Consider the following 20,232-nt stretch of genomic DNA (forward strand, 5'->3'; position numbering starts at 1 on the left):
GTTCACTAAACCTCAGCCTACTTTCTCCTGTTGGTAGGGGAGGAGAATTTATGATGATTTTACTAGCAACATTTTGAGCTAGTGATTCTTCATTTATTTTTTCATAGCTTTCTCCTTCCTTCATCTTTTCTACAATCTTTTGCAGGCTAGAGATTATGTTATGTAACTCTCGAAATTGAATTTCGAGGTCAGTACCTATCTCTTGGAGATAAGCGATATTATAATCTGCTGATGAATTATTGCTTCCACATTTTCAGCAAGTTTTTCTGTAGGACGATGAAAGCCAATAGCTTTAACATCTTCTTGTCTTACTTTTAGATCTACTCTTTGATTCATCCTATTCTGGAGATAAGAGTTTCAAAAAACTTTTTCAGGTTTTCTTGAGTTTCTCTTAGTTCCACTGCTTGTTGATGAATGTTGTTTGCAAGATTTTCAGTGCGAACTAATTTTATCTCAATATCTATTAGATATTGTTTTCTTTGAGATAATTTTCCTTCATCTTTTCTACAATCTTTTGCAGGCTAGAGATTATGTTATGTAACTCTCGAAATTGAATTTCGAGGTCAGTACCTATCTCTTGGAGATAAGCGATATTATAATCTGCTGATGAATTATTGCTTCCACATTTTCAGCAAGTTTTTCTGTATGACGATGAAAGCCAATAGCTTTAACATCTTTTTGTCTTACTTTTAGATCTACTCTTTGATTCATCCTATTCTGGAGATAAGAGTTTCTAAAAACTTTTTCAGGTTTTCTTGAGTTTCTCTTAGTTCCACTGCTTGTTGATGAATGTTGTTTGCAAGATTTTCAGTGCGAACTAATTTTATCTCAATATCTATTAGATATTGTTTTTCTTTGAGATAATCTAGCTTGATTTCAAGCCGGGCAATTTTTGAATTTATTTCCTCAAGTTGATTAATTTGTAGATTAAATCTCTTGAGTTGATCTGAAATCTTATCATATGTTTTATCCCTAGATAAATGATCTAGGAACTCGATTAAGCTTGGTCTTGATGGATCAAGCTCTTCTACTCCGATCTCTCGTTGGAGATGAATATGTTCGTCGTATAGAGTATTTAGTACTCGACAAACGTATTCAATGAAGTATTGATTTTCTTGAATATGCCTTGTATGAAAGCACACTTCCAACTTATCAGTTCTTTTTGTAGTACAATACAAAAAGACTGATAATTTTTAAGTTTCGATTCTCTCTTGTTGGTCAAGAGAAGCCAACTTTGTGGCATAAGCCTTTTGTCACCTACTTTTGAGTCCAAGCAGGCTCTGATACCAGCTAAGGCGCTTAGCTGGTATCAGAGCCTGCTTGGCTCAAAAGTAGGTGACAAAAGGCTTATGCCACAAAGTTGGCTTCTCTTGACCAACAAGAGAGAATCGAAACTTAAAAATTATCAGTCTTTTTGCTGATGGTTTAGGGTTTAGGGTTTAGGGTTTAGAATAGATTTAAATATTTGCAACATGTTAAATAAACAAATTCAAAATTCTAGGCCCACCATGCTCCATACATTTTCTTTTAGCAAGGAAATAAAGAAAAACTAAATATTCCTTCTTAACAGAATATTCTAACAGCAAGGACTAAGTAGATTAACATTTGTAAGTTCAAAGACTAAACATATTAAATTGAAAGTTCTAGAACTAAAGGGATGACTAACCTAAACTATGGGGACTAAACATAATTTTACTTATAAAAAAATATATATATATACATACACATAGAAAAATAGAAAGAAAAAAAAAATCCAGACCACTCGTTTTCTCTTTCTTTTAAAAATTATTCTATGACTGTTTCAAATTATATTATTTCATCAATACTCCATCTTTCTAGACAATTTTTAAATGTAGAATAAAGTACTTTGAGGACATGTAACTTGAGCTTCTTGTCACATTTTTGAGCGATTCTTGACATAAGAGTGAAGTACAAAACATGTACTACTACTGTGAATTGATCACCGGTCATAAGAAATGCACAAAACCTTTCAAATTCTTCGTTGAAAGCAGAAGAAATAAGCATTTTCAGACTTCAAATAATTGCTTCTCCAAGGGTTGTTTTGCACACATCTTTTCTTCAAATTCTCTTGAGCTTTTTGACCAGTTGAACAACCATTCTCCATCCTCTGCAACACTACTCCATAGACGAGGCCTTAATTGCCCGGATTTAGCTGTTTTTCCTCCATAAACGCTCCATAAAACACTTGAAAAGAAAACTAAGTTAAAACTGTAAAAGTATAATAATAATTGGTATTGGTCTACTCATTTCATTAACAATTCTCTTTATAGAGGTTGATTACAACGGTAATTACAGACACATAATGACGATATTCAATGCTAATAGCAATGTACATAATGACTGATATGACTAATTGAGTTGTTGCATTCATTGATCAATAACTTCCTAATCTACTCTTGTCAGTTACTTTGACTGACGGCACATCCAAGGTATTTTTCTTTCAACAAAAACGACATTTTTAAGGAATACACAAAGGAAAAATGTAAAAGGGCTCAACTATAAATTTGTGGCATAAAATAATCCTATCACTTAATTCTTAGTTCTCAGTTTGATATCACCTAACAACAAAAATATGCGCACATACTTCTTCTTGTCACTCTACACGACTACACCTACATTTTTGAAGCTTCATAATGTCATTCTCGATCAGGTCTAAATATATTGCTTAATTAACCTCATGCGCATCACAACGGTATTTGCCCCCACACCTGGACATATGGTCTTCAATGCTTTTCTCAGTTTTCTCAACTAACTTTGTGAGCCTCATTGCTACTCTATTATTAAGCATTGTACATGTCGTGCCTAATATAATTGTTATGACACTTTGTGGTTTCCCACAATTGAAAAATCTGGCTAGGACAAGGTGGTTCCTACAACCCACATTGTTGGTGAGGTTTTAGTGCCTGTTATGTCTAATCTTAACAAAACTACATATTAGTTCTTGTTAGGTACATGCCGTGGATACAATTGCTATGATACTTTGTGGCTTCTGATAATTGAAGAAGCTAGCATGGACACATACATATGTGGCTATTGGATGTTGTGTGGCTCTTGGCCATAATTGTAGTAGGATAGTAGTGCAGTCAAATTTTTTTTCTTCTTCAAAATCTCCCGGTATTGTAGATCTGGGAGTTCACTCAATTACTACAAAAATAGCCTCCAAATGAACAATATATGGCTCACAAACTCGGATGATCTCCTCTCTGGCCTTAACTCTAGCAGTCTAGCCCCGTTCTGTGGCATCCACTACTTTAATCAGTCTCATATATAATACCCATGAATGCCGGTTCATTTGCAATCTGGTGGCTTTGCTTTACTTAGAAGGTATTGCAGGTCCTAGGTTCATTTGCAATCAGCATGCACTCACATAATCAGATATATATGTAATACACGTACACGAATTGAATCCCTTAACTCCATTCCTTCCATCTCAACTCAAACTCATCCTTTCTTACATGCATGCGTGCATTCATGTACATATAGCTAACTAATTAAGTTCCAGAATGGGAAGTACTTCTATGAGTAGCAATGGTGGGATGTCAGGCAGGAATTTCCTTGGATTCACAGTGCATGTTATCACCGGAAGATGGTTCAGCGTTTTCGCTTCCTTCCTCATTATGGCCGGAGTTGGTGCTACATATCTCTTTGGTGCATATTCCAAAGTGATCAAGGCCACCCTTGGTTATAGCCAAACAGACCTCAACATGTTAGGTTTCTCCAAAGACGTTGGTGCAAATGTTGGAATTGTGGCAGGACTACTCGCAGAAGTAACCCCCGTATGGTTTGGGCTCCTGATCGGAGCAACGATGAACTTTGTGGGCTAATTTATGATTTGGTTGGCCGTCACTGGAAGAATCGCCAAGCCTAAGGTTTGGCATATGTGTCTCTACATATTCATAGGAACCAACTCTCAAAATTTTGCAAACACTGGAGCTCTAGTCACTTGTGTCAAGAACTTCCCAGAAAGCCGAGGCTCCATGATTGGTTTGCTAAAGGGTTATATCGGTCTCGGTGCAGCTATCTTGACACAGATTTACTTGGCCATCTACGGAAACGATGCAAAATCGTTGATTCTACTTATTGCGTGGCTCCCGGCCGCGATCTCAGTAGTTTTTCTCTACTCTATTCGTCCAATGAAAGTTATTAGGCAACCGAACGAGCTCACTGTGTTTTACCACTTCCTCTACACGTCTATATTACTTGCTTGTTACCTACTGGCCATAAGTGTACTCCAAAAATGGGTTAGTTTCTCCCAGGCCGCCTATGCCGGCAGCGCAACCGTGACTATTTGTTTGCTGTTTTTCCCTCTTGGAATTGCCATTAGAGAAGAACTAGCGCTGTGGAACCAAATTAAACAACCTATAAATTCTCCTAGTGAGGTCAAAGTAGAGAAATCAGAAGAAGTTAAACAAGAGGAAATAGAGGATACAGGTTGTCTTGCTAACATATGCAGTAGACCTCCAAGAGGTGAAGATTACACCATTTTACAAGCACTCCTCAGTTTGGACATGTTCATTTTGTTCATCGCAACCGTATGCGGACTCGGCTCTAGCCTGACCGCCATAGACAACTTAGGGCAAGTTGGCGAGTCGCTTGGGTATCCCACAAAGACAGTGTCAACTTTTGTATCGTTAGTGAGCATATGGAGTTTCTTTGGCAGAGTCTTTGCAGGGTTTTACTCAGAAAGTCTACTAGTGAGATACAACATTCCCCGACCCCTAGTGTTGGCATTCTCTCTTCTCCTTTCATGCGCAGGGCTCCTTCTCATCGCCTTCCCTACCTCTGGTTCGGTTTATGCAGCGTCAATAATCATCGGATTCTCGTTTGGGTGTCAAATGCCATTGCTTTTCGCAATCATTTCGGAGCTCTTTGGGCTCAAGCGCTTCGCCACATTGTCCAATTGTGTGCAAGTAGCAATGCCTTTGGGGTCGTATCTTCTAAACGTGCAGCTCGCCGGAAAGATGTATGATCAAGAGGCGACCAAAGAGCTAGCGAAGATAGGGTTGAAAAGGTCACAAGTGAAGGAGCTGATTTGCCTCGGAAAAAATTGCTATATGTTGTCTTTCGCTACTTTAGCTGCGGTTACGTTCTTTGGTGTTCTGATTTCACTGCTTTTGGTGTATAGAACAAGAGAGTTCTACAAAGGTGACGTATATAAGAAGTATAGAGAGGAAGCAGAAACTATTGGTGAAAACAAAAGCAGCTAGCTTAGGAACTTGTATGAAGGTTCGGGAGGTGAAGGATATACATGTTTGTTCACCAAAAAAAGATATATATGTTGGACATGTCGTTATTCTGTAGGCAATGTGTATCTTCCTAATACAGGTTTCACTAGCACTGGCAAATTTTACATTGGAAAGCTTTGGCTCTGCTTCATGACTCAACAAGCTCTATTTTGGTGCCAAATTAAAGGGCGTTTGATTTTTGTATACTATTTTTACTGGTGTGACACTTAGGCATGTCCGGTAACATTTTTGAAAACGATTTTCAAAAATGATTTTTTAAAGAAAAAGGTAAATATGAGATTGTTATTTTCTACTTTTAAAATATATTCCGTAAATTATTATGAAAAGTATTTTTCATATTTTCAAACTAGAAAAATGAAAAAGTGAAAACGTCAAATTGATTTTTTTGAAATAAGAATATCATAATATTCCATAGATAGCAAGTGCAATTGTCAGAATAGCACGGATACATACATTCCCTTACCAGCGCAGGGTAAGTTAGAGGAGACGGTATGCTAGCACTATTCCATTACACATAAGCTCATTTTTGACAGAAAAGTAAAAGTCTAACACTACAGCTCCTTACAAAAGCAAGGAAATTTTGTAAATAGCTAAGCTAAATACCTATGGCTCCTTACAAAAGCAAAGGAAATTTCGTAGATAGCAACACTAAATACCTAACTACTCCTTACACAAGCAAGGAAATTTGGAGAAAAGGAAAATAACAGAAAAATAAGTTTGGGCCCAAGGTAGAAACCGCCCGTAACTAGCAGAAAGCCTAGTCCAGCATGCGGACAGCCACGTCAGCCTTGCCAACAATTCACACATTGTTTCGTCGTCGTCCTTCTGTCAGCGTCATCTCCGCCTATCTGAGCAAACGGTGGTCGCCTAACAAGTGCTCCGTCCTCCCCAACACAGCAAACAAATGACATTGCCTCTCCCAACCTTCCCAATCCACTGAACAAACTCCAAACAACATTCGGTTTGAAAAAAACCGATCTGATCTTAGCCCATATCTCATTCGACCCTTCACCGGATCATCACCACCAGGCGAAACCACCTCTCGTTGTCGGCCGTTCACTATCAGACAAGATAGCACCAGCCTCGCTCTACCGCCAAGGAACCCAATCAACGATTGAAACCTATGCACGAACAATCCGGCAAACCCACGATGTCGCTTTCACACTGACTGGCTTTTCGGTCTATTCTGGCTTGTCTAACGCTGTCGCCAAGAGGGCGGGTCGTCAGACAGGTCAATGTTCAAGCGACGATGCCTAGGGTTTTGAGGGTATATAGCAGGTCTGTAAACCGTGACGTCTATTGTGAAAAAAAAAAAAAAAAAAAAAAAAAAAAAAAAAACGTAACGAATTGATATTTTCTAGTTTTTATTTTGTTAAAGTTGAAATTATTTTCATTTTTTATTTTTCAACGTTTTTTAGAAATGTCTCACCGAACACATTTTCATCTCATTTTCATTTTCAAAAATGAAAATACAAGCATGAAAAAACCACCAAACGCCACCTCGTGATCGGTATGGTATAAGATTTTCATATATGTATAGTCACAGTTTTGTACATTGTGAGAGTCTTAATCGGTATGGTACATTGAGATAGATCGATAAGATTTTCATATATGTATAGTCACAATTCTGACGTATTTTCTGTCCATCGTTAGTTTAAAAATTTTTAGTGCGTTTTTCAAACACTTCGGTGCTTCAAAGATAGCACTGTCAAAACCAGCTTATTTTGTCTAACACCAACTTATAATATAATCACAAATAATAACTGCAACCTATAATCACATAGTGCTTAATTATAAGGCCCTATTTGTATGGTAGAAAATCATGGTTTGGAAATGAAATCAGTTTCATTTTTCATTATAATGTAAGGGTGGGTGCGGTTCGGTTTGGATAGGTTTAAGGCTCAAACTGCAACCGAACCGTTTTTTTCGATTTTACAATATTTCAAACCGAAATCGCATTTCAAAGGGTTGAACCGATTATTTCGGTTACACCATTTTTCGGTGTGGTGCAGGTCGGTTTCGGTGTGAAACCAATTTATTTATTTAAGCAAGAAATGGTTACCAAAAGTTATGCCTAATGTATTTAGAGTCCACATTAGTCTACAAATATCATCCGTATCAAGTAACTAACTAACTTAAATACCATATTTGATTACTTAACAAACACATATATATATATCAATTATCATTCAAATATAGCAACTTGCGTATGCAAACTTAAACATAAATGAATTTTTTATATGTTACAAACCAAAAATTTCATCAATAGAAAAATAAAATATAAGAAAAATGTAATTCGGTGTGGTTCGGTTTAAATCGGGCAGTTTATAACTCGAAACCACAACCGAACCACTTTGATACAGTTTAGTACGATGTGACCATAAAACGACACCGTTTTAGTTCGGTGCGGTTACTGAATCTTATATTTCGGTGCGGTTCGAGTCGGTAACCGCATATTCGGTGTAAATTACCCACCAATATAATGTGTTGCTTGGTTGTAAATAAAGATTGGAAAGGAAACAAAAAATGAGATATGGCTTGAATTGAATTACCTAGTGAGGGGTGGTATTTTATTTCCATTCCCACCGTCAAAGGTAAATTATAGAAATTAGCCATCTAAAAAGTTTATATTCCCTTAAAAAAAATGGTGTTATTGGAAATTAAAGCTTTCAATTTCATTATTATAACTTATTAAATATTGTGTAATAGGAATGGAAATAAATTACTAATTTAGTTACAATATTAACCAAACACCTATATGGAAATACCAAAATCTTTTTCATTCCATATCAGTACGGAAAGGAAAATAAATAATCTCCCTATCTTGACATTCCTGCTAAACAAACAGGACCTAAGTGTTGCAGTTTTCGTCAAACACCTCCTGTTGTTTCACCTTAGACAACATTTTGTGAACAACCTTTATTTACTCGAATAGCCTTATATATCTAAATAAATTGGGCTATCTTCCGGCATCTTATACAAGACAATAATTCATGAAAATATATACATTCTATAACATTGAGGTAAGGTTAATAACTAAATATTAGTGAATTACATGCTCGTGTGTGTATATATATATATATATATATATATATACAAGGCTTCTCAGCTGTGGACGTCCGCATTTATTCTTACGGTACAGATTTCCACTTTACACTCACTTTTCAATCGAATTTTCACATCTCCACCGTCTAGTATTTAGATACTATTGTATAGATCATCTCTGCAAAATTTCAGCCAATTTGGTTATTATTAAGGCACTAAAAACTATGTTTTTCTGTTATACACATAAATGGTTCAAGTTCGACAGAATTATGTTCATCCATTGGTTTAATCGAGTTGAGTGCCTTAATGATAACCAAATTGGCTGAAATTTTCCAGAGATGATCTATACATTAGTATCTAAAGACTAGACGGTGGAGATGTGAAAATTCGATTGAAAAGTGAGTGTAAAGTGGAAATCCGCACAGTAAGAATAAATACGGATATCCGCACCTAAGAAAATTTGTGTGTATATATATATATATATCTTAAAAAAATTAAGTAGCTAGCATCATTAAAGAATGAAAACAAAATAAATACTTCATGATCTGAATGAGGACAAGATAAATTATTGTAGTTTATAATCCATATTTTTGTGAGTAAATAAGCAACAATCTTTTCAATTCTGTTCAAGAGCATGCAGCTTCAAATTTGAGGGTTTCACGTATTCTGTTAGTTAGACATATTTTTGTGGGCAAAATATGTTGTTCAAAAACTTCATACGTGTATGTATATGTTGGCATTAAAGCTTCATGCAAGCTATTGTCTGTACATCAAGCTAGCTAGTTATGTCTTTATCATTATCATGACTTTGACTTGTTACCGAGCAAAACGATGTTGTGGAAGTAAAAAATACCTGACAGATAGTTGAAATTATAGAACCTTGCCTGTGAGTTTATAAGAGTTTAGGCCACTTTATCTATTGCCAATTGGTTTTGAATGTGAATCTCAAATTACTTTATCATGATACCAGAGCGGGTTACCCACGTCCACGTGTGAATGCGTAACGGCCACACGAACTCTACGTCACCCAAAATGTTGTCTACGTGTTAGGCTTGAAAATTCGCACACATGCAGGGGCGTGTTGAGATATGAATCTCACATCGGAAATATGAAACATTGTCTATGAGTTTATAAGAGTTTGGGCCACTCCACCCATTGTCAATTGATTTTGGATGTAAACCCCAATCTACTTTGTCAGAAATAAGATTTTGAGTTCGCATATATACGTCAATTTGTTTGCTACTTACATTGTTCTCTCAAATTCCCGATTCTAGAGAAAGAGCTTCCATATCTCAATTTGTTCACTACTTACATTGTTCTCTCAAATTCCCAAAAGAGCTTCCATATCTCTCTTTAGTACTATTCAATTGAAGCATTGAAATTTTGAAAAGCTCTTGTTTTTGCATATATAGAAAGTTTTATGTCACACGGTTGATATTGATCATAGTTTTAGGCTTTTAGCTCTAATTAAATATATAATATGTAGTAAAATTTAGAAAATAGTAAATTAGAAATTAAAAATATATAAGGAAAATAATAAATAATACAATCAATTAATTATCAAATTGAAAAGTTTGGAGAGAATAAATATACTTCTTGTTGTATGATTATTGTCCTTAATAGTCATTACTTAAGAGGAATTAATTGTCATTCAATAACTCATAACAAAAAGAGGTCAAGTGAGCGAATTTGAAAGTCCTAATAACAAAAAGAGGTCAAGTGAGGGAATTTGAAAGTCCTAATAGCCGCACTTAATTTCCAATTATTCAAAACTCATGAAATTTAGATTAATTTAATAATCTTTTTTCTATAAATTTAGTTTTCATTCTTCGCTAACAAAGAATAAAAATTACAGCATAAACCTCTAGTAATTCCTCAATTGAGAAAACCAAATCGCAAGGCCAAGGAAACTTCTGGAGGTAAACTAGTAGTCTGATTCATGATCGGGATAGCATGTTCCAAATTAGCCAAAGCATCTACCACGAAATTCGCCTAACGCCAAATATGTGAAAATTCAATATCCACAATATGAGAAGCCAAAAGCTTGATAGTTGATATCTTTAACCAAAGTTGAGATTCTCCAAAGAGTAGTGATTTTATTCTTGATACGATTAAAGCTTTAAATCGCCTTCAACTTTGATAGTCTGAAAGTTAGAGTGTGGTACTCTGTTTTCTGTAGTAGCTGATTTAATCAGACCCTTCAATTGTATATCTGTTGATCTATATTTTTTTTATTATTATTATTATTTTCAAAATGTGGTGAAGAGAAAAGCCAAAAATTATTGGCAATAACACCAAATATATATATAAGACTTACAGAAAACTTAAAATAAAGAACATGATAGGTATGGATCCGGCTCCTCTAAAGTGAGCAAGCCATAAAGTTAGTAAATTTCATAAAATCTCTAACCTCTATCTAATCTAATGGCTCAAAAATATCCACATGCATCAATTCATTACAAAAAATGTTGAAAATTCTTTTCTATATTGACAATAACTCTAAATGCTTTATTTCTCTTTTTATTTTTATTTTTTATTTAACCTTCATCTTAATTTATTCTCTTCTGTAAACGTTTGCTTCAACTCCATGGATTTTTCAGCAAAGTAAAGTTGCAATGATTCATGGTGCATATGAATACATCGGTGCTTATAAGATTATTGCAATATTCATAAAACAATTGTGATTACCTTAACCGAATTATAAACCAAAAGCTTTGGAAAAAAATTGGGTAGATCGATCGCTGCCTACAGTTCAATTATATACAGAAAAACCAACTATATTGGAAAACCCATGGCCATCATCTCCAGAAATCAATATAGAATGCAAATTACGAAGGCTAGAGTTTAGAGACTACGGGAAGAGAAACCAGTGAAACCACTTTGGAATGAATGAAACTTAAGGCTTTTTCATTCTTTTTCTATTCAAAGCTGATCACCAAGTTTATTTATCAATTCATAATTTCAGATATGAAGATTCGCTTGATCAAATATTGATGAAGATATATATCACGATATGCAACCACTTTTTTATTTGTTTTTTTTTTCTGAGAAAAAAACGAATTTTATAGAAATAAGTGAACAAATTTTCAAATAAATGATTTTATTTAACATAGATATATTTGAACCATTAGATTAGATGTAGGTAAGAGATTTTATGAAATTTACTAACTTCATGGCTTGCTCACTTTAGAGGAGCCGGATCCGATAGGTATAACTACTTCAGAATTTGTTGGCTGAAATGGTTGCTTTGATATATCTTCGGAGATGGTCTTGAGTTTCTATGGTTTTGGCAACCTGATCAATAAACCAGAAGTTATACATCTACTCTATATTTCTTGTATATTTCACCTTTGTAGAACTCTCTAGTCCTAACCACTAGAACCAGTGAAACAAGAGCACCAAAGAATGTGATACCAGCCAAAATTGTAAATGACAACCTGTAACACTGAGCCCCAATGCAAATCAGCTCCTTCACTGAAGATCTTGTCGTCCCTTTCTTTGCCAAAGCCTTCAAAGCTTCTCGATCATAGAGCATCCCTGTGAGCCTCACATTTAGAATGTAAGACCCTAGAGGACTGGCTAGCTGCCCGCAGTTGAACAATGTAGCATAGTACTTGAGCCCAAACAGCTCAGATATGATTGTGAAGAGCAGTGTCAATTGAGCACCAAAAGAAACCCCAATCATAATTGAGGCCATATAAACTGAACCAGGGAATGGGAAAGCAATGGAGATATATGCAATAGCTGAGATAATAAGGGTGAAGGTCATCATGAGTGTTCTTGGAACTTTCCACTTCACCATTAGGCTTTCAGAGACAAAACCAGAAAATACCCTCCCAAAATAGTTCCAAATGCTCACTAATGACACAAAAGTGCTTACTGTCTTTGCGGGATATCCCAGAGCCTCACCAATTTGTCCCAAATTGTCTATTGCTGTCAAACTTGACCCCAATCCACAAAAAGTTGCAATGAATAGAATGATCATATCCATACTCAAAAGTGCTTGTAATATTGTGTAGTCTTCCCCTCTTTCTGGCTTATTGCATATATCACCACCGCAAGATGTAGTAGTAGTACTACTAGCAGTAGTCTGTGCTTTCTTTTCCTGGCCTGATGAGGAATTAGGTGGGAATGAATCCAATTCTTGAATTTCTGAAACTGAGTTTGGTGGTTTATCAATGATCACCTCAACTGGAGAATCAACAGGTTGTCTCTTGAGATTCCAGAGTGCAAGCTCTTCTCTGATTGCAATTCCAAGAGGCATGAACATGATCATACAAACCACGGTGGTGCTTCCCGCATAAGCAGCACGAGAGAAAGTGATTGTCTTTTCAAGAAGTGTCATTACCATGAGGAAAAATCCAAGAGCAAGTGAGATATAGAGAAAGTGGTAAAAGACTCTCAGCTCATTTTGTTGCCTAACAACTTTCATTGGACGAATGGTGTATACAAAACTGACTGAAAGAGCAGCAGGAAGCCAACCAATCAAAAGAATCAAAGACTTTGAATCGTTTGGATAAATGGCCAAGTAAATTTGGGTGAAAATTGCTCCACTAAGCCCAGTAAAACCCTTTAACAAACCAAGCATAACACCTCTACTTTCTGGGAAATTCTTAACACAAGTGACGAGGGCTCCTGTGTTTACAAAATTCTGAGAATTGGCCCCAATACAAATGTAAAGGCACATCTGCCAGACTTTAGGTTTGGCTATTTTACCAGTGACAGCAAGCCAGATCATGAAATACCCTGCAAAATTCATGGCAGAGCCAACTAGGAGAACAAACCAAGTAGGAGTTACTTCACCTATTAGGCATGCGAGGACTCCCACATTTGCACCAAGGTCCTTGAAGAAGCTAAGCAAGTTGAGAGTTGATTGATCATAGCCAAGAGTGGACTTGATGTCTTTGGAATAAGAACTGAACAGATAAGTGGCACCGGTTCCAGCCATGATCAGAAACGAGGCAAACACTGTGAACTATCTTCCTTTGATCACCTGTAGGGCAAATTGGCATGCCATGGCTAGAGAGGTTTTGGTAGAGAAAAGCAAAACTGGAAGATGGTTTGGATTGGTTTTGGGATTTTTGGATATTAATTGAGGATTACCAAAGTGGATAGAGATTTATACAGACCAATCCGTAAGACTTGATTTAAAGAGTGCGTGCAGAGATTCGTGCCTAAAATTGCCAAAAGAGGAGGTAGAGTTGGTTTGTTAGTGGAATCTGTTTGTCCAACTATTTTATCCATTTTCTTAATTTGGTTATCTATATTTCCTTTAGTTTTTATAAGGTAGCCATTGTGGTTGAAATTGTAACGTTTTTACAATCTGTATTTGACTCAAAGTCACTCAACCAACCTCTTTTGTTTTTTTTTTTTTTTTGTATAGGAACCTCTTTTGTTTTTGTTTGATAGCAGTAGTGTTCGGCACTTGTCGAAACACTAGAAGAGGTTTGTTGCATGCAAGAAAGTGGTGTGATGTTGGTATCGATGTGAAAGTCTATTTCAAGAAAGGAGTATGATCCACCCTTACGTTGGAGTGACCACACTTAAACCAATCCAAATAAGATCTTTATAAGATTTCACCAAATAAGAAATTTATTAAAAGTTGTGATTATAAATGATTTTATGTTTCAAAACTCAATACTAAACTGAGTCTAAGTTATATCGATCTCACTTATTCTGAAAGTAAAGTGAGGAAATACTAGGTTAAATACTCGCGTCCAGTCGAGGGTTGTTTTGCATTTTAGCTATCCTTCAAGATCAGAGTTGATTATCACCCCATACTTCTCGAAATTAATGAAGGTCTCTGCAACAACATCATTAACCCAGCACATATATCAGCAAATCGAAGGAAACAAATCAAAACTATCAACCCTAATCAAAATCTAAAATTAGAGGCTTTGTTTTTGTACAAATTTCCATACGGATTTGGTGTAGCTTCATGCCAATCTCATTTCCCTGGCCACATCATGAAGTTTAAGAAATGCATTGTTTACCTATGATAAAGCGGTTTGGAAATGGATGAATGCGACTTAGAAAACACCATAACCTCATTTCCACAAGACATATAAGACATGTTTAAAAAGAACTTACTATATATTAAAGACTAAATTGAACCTAGTACCTAGTTTAGTTTTGAAATTGAACTATATATGCAATAAGATGTTGGAGGAAACAAAAAATTGATTTTTGGTCAATGATATAAAAAGAAAAAAGAGGAAACTGAAATTCATGGCAAACAAGTGCTTCAAATTGAGTCCTAAGATATCAGAGGTGTAGAAAAGCCAAGAAACAAATGCATTACAACCATTAATTTTTTTCACAGCAAAGTCGAGAAGTCCTATGAAATTGCCACAATTTACATGTAGGACAACTTGTGTTTTTTTTTTTTGAGAAGAAAAATATTGTAGGACAACTTCGAATCTGTTGTGAAATGGATGGTAGAATTTCATTTTGAGATGTAATGACTAGATCCTCGATCAACTATTGTAATTGTGGGAAGCTCTTCTATGTAACTGTATATCGACACAAAAAATTTGTAAACAAATTTTAGACGAGCTTGTAAAACAAGCTACAACGAATCCAACATTCTAAGTTCTAAGTAGAAGCATTTCCCATATCACGTAGTAAAACACCGTTCTCATCAAGCCAGAAATAAAAAAGTTTGCATCGCCTTTGCAACGTAAGCTAGCTTTATAATGTTTGTACCGATTAATGACATCAGCTTAGGATGATCTCTACACAATGACATAGCTGTCGCTGACTTGCTATATGATTTGCCTACGAACTTAGAAGTATATATAAACAAACCAAATCACATCCGATTAGCAATGGGCCAGTAGCAAAAGAAAACGAAGAAACAAATTAACCAACCGACGTTACTATATATAGTGACTTTGGCAAGTTTGATCTGTTAGAGTTGGAAACCGTAGTGAATAAAACCTCAACGACAACGAGTTCAACGTGCTCCGGCCTTTAGGTCTTTTGCATTTGATCATTTTTCATCACTCAAAATTAATTGGAGAATATTCTAACCCCAGAACGAATGATTTTGTTCGTAGCAAATATACAACCCCATAAGAGGAGATGCAGCAATGAGTTAGTTTGAGGGTTGGATCAAGTCAGAGGATTAAAAACACAATCCACGGGGAAGAAATTGGACTGGGTGGGTTTCATATGGAGCCCATATAACCCGACTAATGGGGTGAGGATTAACCTAGGTATTAGTCTAGACCAATTTAATTGTGAGACCCGTGTGCTAGTTAGCCCACTAATGATAATGATTCTCCCACTTACACCCAAACATATCTTTAAGAAAAAATTTCAATTTACCTCCCTAATTTTTTGTGGCAAAATCAGTTCAGTTCTGTAACTTTTTTTTAAATCAGTTCAGTCCTGTAACTTTCGTAAACACATCAGTTTTGTCCAATTTTTGAATTCCTCTTAAAATATGACGTCACTAAAATGCCCTCATTTTTTGCCAAATAAATGTTTTTTTTATTTTCTTTAATAATATCTTCTCAAATTGACTATTTTACCCTTCAGTTTGGTGAAAATGGGTCCCCTTGTCAGTTTGGTGACATCATATTTTGAGAGGAATTCAAAAATTAGACCAAACTGATGTGTTTACGAAAGTTGAAGGGGCGAACTGATTTTAAAAAAAGTTACAGGATTGAACTGATTTTGACACAAAAGATTAGGGGGGTAAAGTGAATTTAATTCTATCTTTAATTTGAGTCATTTGATGAAAATCTGATGGATCACCTTTAAAGGCAACATACATTTTTTTTTTTTTAAGAAAGGGCTGGTGCGGCTAGCCTCAAGCTTTGATTAATGATTAATGAAACTGTTTAATTAATGATTAATGAAACTGTCGAATACAAGAGGGTATTTTTTTTCAAGTAACCATGTTTAATATTTTTTCTTAAATGTGAATAGTAGTTGGTCCTCGTATTGATCTCATTGTTGTATTATACATTCGAGGACAGAAGACTGATTTGGATGAATAGTAGATTAACCCGAGTTGAAAATTACTCCAATCCAACCAAAATGGGTGCATTTGCTCTAACACTTGGGAATATCATCCATACTTCATCTTTTGGGCCTGATCATATTGAGAACTCGCATACGTGCTCGATCGTCAGGAAATGAAATGATAATGTAATGAATAGTAGATTAATCCGAGTTGAAAATTACTCCAACCCAACCAAAATGGGTGCATTTGCTCTAACACTTGGGAATATCATCTGTACTTCATCTTTTGGGCCTCATCATATTGAGAAATCGCATACGTACTCGATCGTCAGGAAATGAAATGGTAATGTAATGGATGTTATCATATTCCTCTCTTTTCTTAGCCATCAAGTACTTTTTAGTGGTTTTACCAACGATGACACCAATAAGTGGGCGTTGCCTCGTTTTCAAATTGGATTTGATTACAAATTAGAAATAGATGATCGATTTCGCCAATATTTGGTGTTCATACTAATGTGAATGTGAAAAAGCTAGGATATATAGCAGACCCTCCACTCCATGAGGTCCTCCTCTAATTTAGGTTGTGTTTATACACACTTATTTGAATCTGACAATTCGAACTATATGGGTGCATTGCATAGATAGTGAAGTCTTGCTAATGCCAGTTGAAACTTCGGACAAAAGCTTCTGCTTTTAGTAAGTTTCCCACAAGATAGATCTCAAGGCAAATGTGAATTGTAATCGAGTACCGAGCTTGTGAGAAAATGGCAACTTGTATAGATAAGCAAACTGCAAACAAGTAAGAGAAATAAAATAAAATAAAATTAGAGCCTAGCTTGTTGCGAAAATGAATCTCATTGCCTTGCAGATATCCTAATGGTTTCCATGTAGCTCCCATGCCTATCTCATGAAGTTTAAGCACATTCTGACATTCATTTTTTGCCAATGTTGTTGAGGTTTGAAAATGTATGATTCCTACTTGGTAGACACCATATATAATTCCAAGGCACATTTCTCGTAAAGAAATTCACCAATGCTAATTTTTCAATATTAATACAAAAGAACTCAAATTATTGCTTCATTGTCAAATCTAGTTTTACTGTAGTTGAATGAAATATTCTATGATGTTGGAACAAACTGAAACCATATTTGCTACAACACAGAACCATTAATCACACTAAAAAGTAAATTTTTTGTAATTGTATTTCTATACGATGATATTAGAAGATGCTCTCAGAAGTAATCATATGGAGTGTCACTTTTACTGGTTGTATGAAGGGGTCATGAACATGCTAAAATATCTAATATAAAATTCAATAAACAGTTACCGCCACGTGACGACCCAGAAACAGAAATCGTAGATGGAAACTGCAGCTCAAAATCACTGCCATGTGGCGACCCAGGTCTCGTCCATGACCCAAGCCTTCCCAACGAAGACCCAGGGGGTGGACTTGCTCTAAAAACTGGAAGAGTTAATTATCGATTTCTGTTTATTGTTTGTTTGGTTATTTTATACACAAAATATAGATTCCATGTAGCATCCATGCTAATCTCATCGGGAACGTTCAATTTTACTACGTGCTATTGAGGTTGTAATATGTAAGATTTCGCCCTTCGATCCATGATATTTAGAAAATGAAGTGAAATCTCAAAAGGATCTTGCTCAGTTTCCTAGTGACTACAAGTTAGTCCCACAGTCAACCATTAGAGATCTTATACAGCCAACAGGATCACACTAATCAAGCACTTAATACACTTTTTAAACACCCTTCCACTGGATTCCGATCACCAAGAGCGTTAAACAATGACACCCACCAAAAAACAAAACCCTCAACTTGTTCCTCACAAGACCTCTAGGCATGTTTAAATGCCTTTGAGCTGTTTTCGACCTTCACTACATGTTATCTCAGTCTGCTCAGACACTCCCAAGTCAATCCTTTCGTCTACTTGATTATATATATCCACACCAATCCAAACCCATCTTCACCTTTTGCTTTTTAGATTCCTTCCAGAAAACCAAACTCTTTCGTGCCAGCCATGGCCAAAACGAGCAGCTCTAAACCTAGTGAGTCGCTCCAGTTTGCAGTGCAAGTGGTTCAGGGAAGATGGTTCACGGTGTTTGCATCCTTTCTCATCATGGCCGGAGCCGGAGCCACTTATCTGTTCGGAGTCTATTCCAAGCAGATCAAGTCCACTCTCGGCTACGACCAATCCACCCTCAACTTGCTAGGCTTCTTCAAAGACCTTGGCGCCAACGTCGGAGTCCTCTCCGGCTTAATAGGTGAAGTAACCCCAACTTGGTTCGTTCTCCTAGTCGGCTCCGCCATGAACTTCACCGGATACTTCATGATCTTTCTTGCAGTCACCGGTAAAATAGCCAAACCCAAAGTCTGGCAGATGTGCATGTACATTTGTATTGGAGCCAATTCTCAGAACTTTGCGAATACCGGAGCTCTTGTCACTTGTGTCAAGAACTTCCCGGAAAGCAGAGGTGTTATGCTTGGTCTGTTGAAGGGCTTTACGGGGCTTAGCGGAGCTATGTTTAATCAGATTTACTTGGCTCTTTATGGAAACGATTCGAAATCGTTGGTTCTACTCATTGCATGGCTTCCTGCTGCTCTTTCTGTAGTGTTTGTGTACACCATTCGTCCGATGAAAGTTGTTAGGCAACCAAATGAGCTCAGAGTGTTTTACCATTTCCTCTACATCTCTATTGCTCTTGCTTTGTTTCTAATGGTTATGAACATAATGCAGAAACAGATTGCTTTCTCCCAAGCTGCCTATGCCGGAAGCGTGGCTGTGGTTTGTGTTTTCCTCTTTCTCCCACTTGGGATTGCAATTAGAGAAGAGCTGCTCCTCTGGAACCTAAAGAAGCAACCAGTGGATCCTCCAATGGAGGTAGCGGTTCAGAAACCAGAAGCAAATGAGCAACCAAAAACAGAGAAAGCAGAGAAAATAGAGACACCCTGTTTTGCTGGGATGTGCAACAAGCCACCAAGAGGAGAAGACTACACAATTTTACAAGCACTCCTTAGTGTAGACATGCTCATTCTGTTCATCGCAACGCTATGCGGTCTCGGGTCAAGCTTGACGGCCGTAGACAATTTGGGGCAAATCGGTGAGTCCCTCGGATACCCAACTAAGACTATCAGCTCATTTGTATCATTAGTGAGCATATGGAACTTCTTTGGGAGAGTCTTTTCCGGGTTTGTCTCGGAAAGCCTATTAGTAAGGTGGAAAATGCCGAGGCCACTAATGATGACTCTTGTGCTTATGCTATCAAGCATTGGCCACCTCCTCATTGCTTTTCCCGCCCCTGGTTCAGTTTATGTGGCATCAGTGATCATTGGCTTTTCTTTTGGTGCTCAATTGCCGTTGCTTTTCGCTATCATTTCCGAGCTGTTTGGACTCAAATACTACTCCACATTGTTCAATTGCGGACAGTTAGCGAGTCCCCTTGGGTCTTACATTCTCAATGTGAAGGTCACCGGGATGCTCTATGATCGAGAGGCGCTGAAGGTGTTGGCAAGCAAAGGGATGACAAGGTCTTCGGTAAAGGAGCTGATTTGTATTGGGAGTCAGTGTTACAGGCTGTCTTTCTCAATTTTAGCTGCTGTCACATTCTTCGGTGCTCTTGTTTCACTGGTTTTGGTTATTAGGACGAGGGAATTTTACAAGAGTGATATATACAAGAAGTTTAGAGAAGAATCAGAGGATCTATAGGTTAGACTAAATGGCAAACCACAATGACCATTTGTAAGTTTTACTTGAAATATATATATATACAAAGCTGATCAGGTGCGAACGTCCGCACCAAAGTTTTGGTGCGGATTTCCATTTTTGCACCACTTCCCGATCGAATTTCCTCAAACTTCCTTCTAGACATATCTAGATCATCTCTGCAAAATTTCAGCCAATTTAGTGATCATTAAGGCCCTCAAAATCGAAA

At 36.6% G+C, this 20,232-nt stretch overlaps 1 protein-coding gene and 2 pseudogenes across 1 annotated transcript; 2 read left to right on the plus strand and 1 right to left on the minus strand.

Annotated features, from left to right (window-relative positions):
• The first annotated feature begins 3,524 nt into the window (after positions 1 to 3,524).
• Positions 3,525 to 5,228, plus strand: LOC101295373 (annotated as a pseudogene).
• Positions 5,229 to 11,625: 6,397 nt separating this feature from the next.
• Positions 11,626 to 13,329, minus strand: LOC101295661 (annotated as a pseudogene).
• Positions 13,330 to 18,320: 4,991 nt separating this feature from the next.
• Positions 18,321 to 20,006, plus strand: LOC101295952. Its single transcript, XM_004288887.1, has one exon. It carries the CDS (start codon positions 18,321 to 18,323, stop codon positions 20,004 to 20,006), a length of 1,686 nt encoding a protein of 561 aa, XP_004288935.1.
• The last annotated feature ends 226 nt before the right edge of the window (positions 20,007 to 20,232 follow it).

Source organism: Fragaria vesca, linkage group LG1, assembly GCF_000184155.1.
Source record: "Fragaria vesca subsp. vesca linkage group LG1, FraVesHawaii_1.0, whole genome shotgun sequence".
NCBI classification, from domain to species: Eukaryota; Viridiplantae; Streptophyta; class Magnoliopsida; order Rosales; family Rosaceae; genus Fragaria; species Fragaria vesca.

Coding starts and splice junctions, on each gene's coding strand:
- LOC101295952 (XM_004288887.1), top strand. CDS start 18,321: ATGGCCAAAACGAGCAGCTCTAAACCTAGTGAGTCGCTCCAGTTTGCA.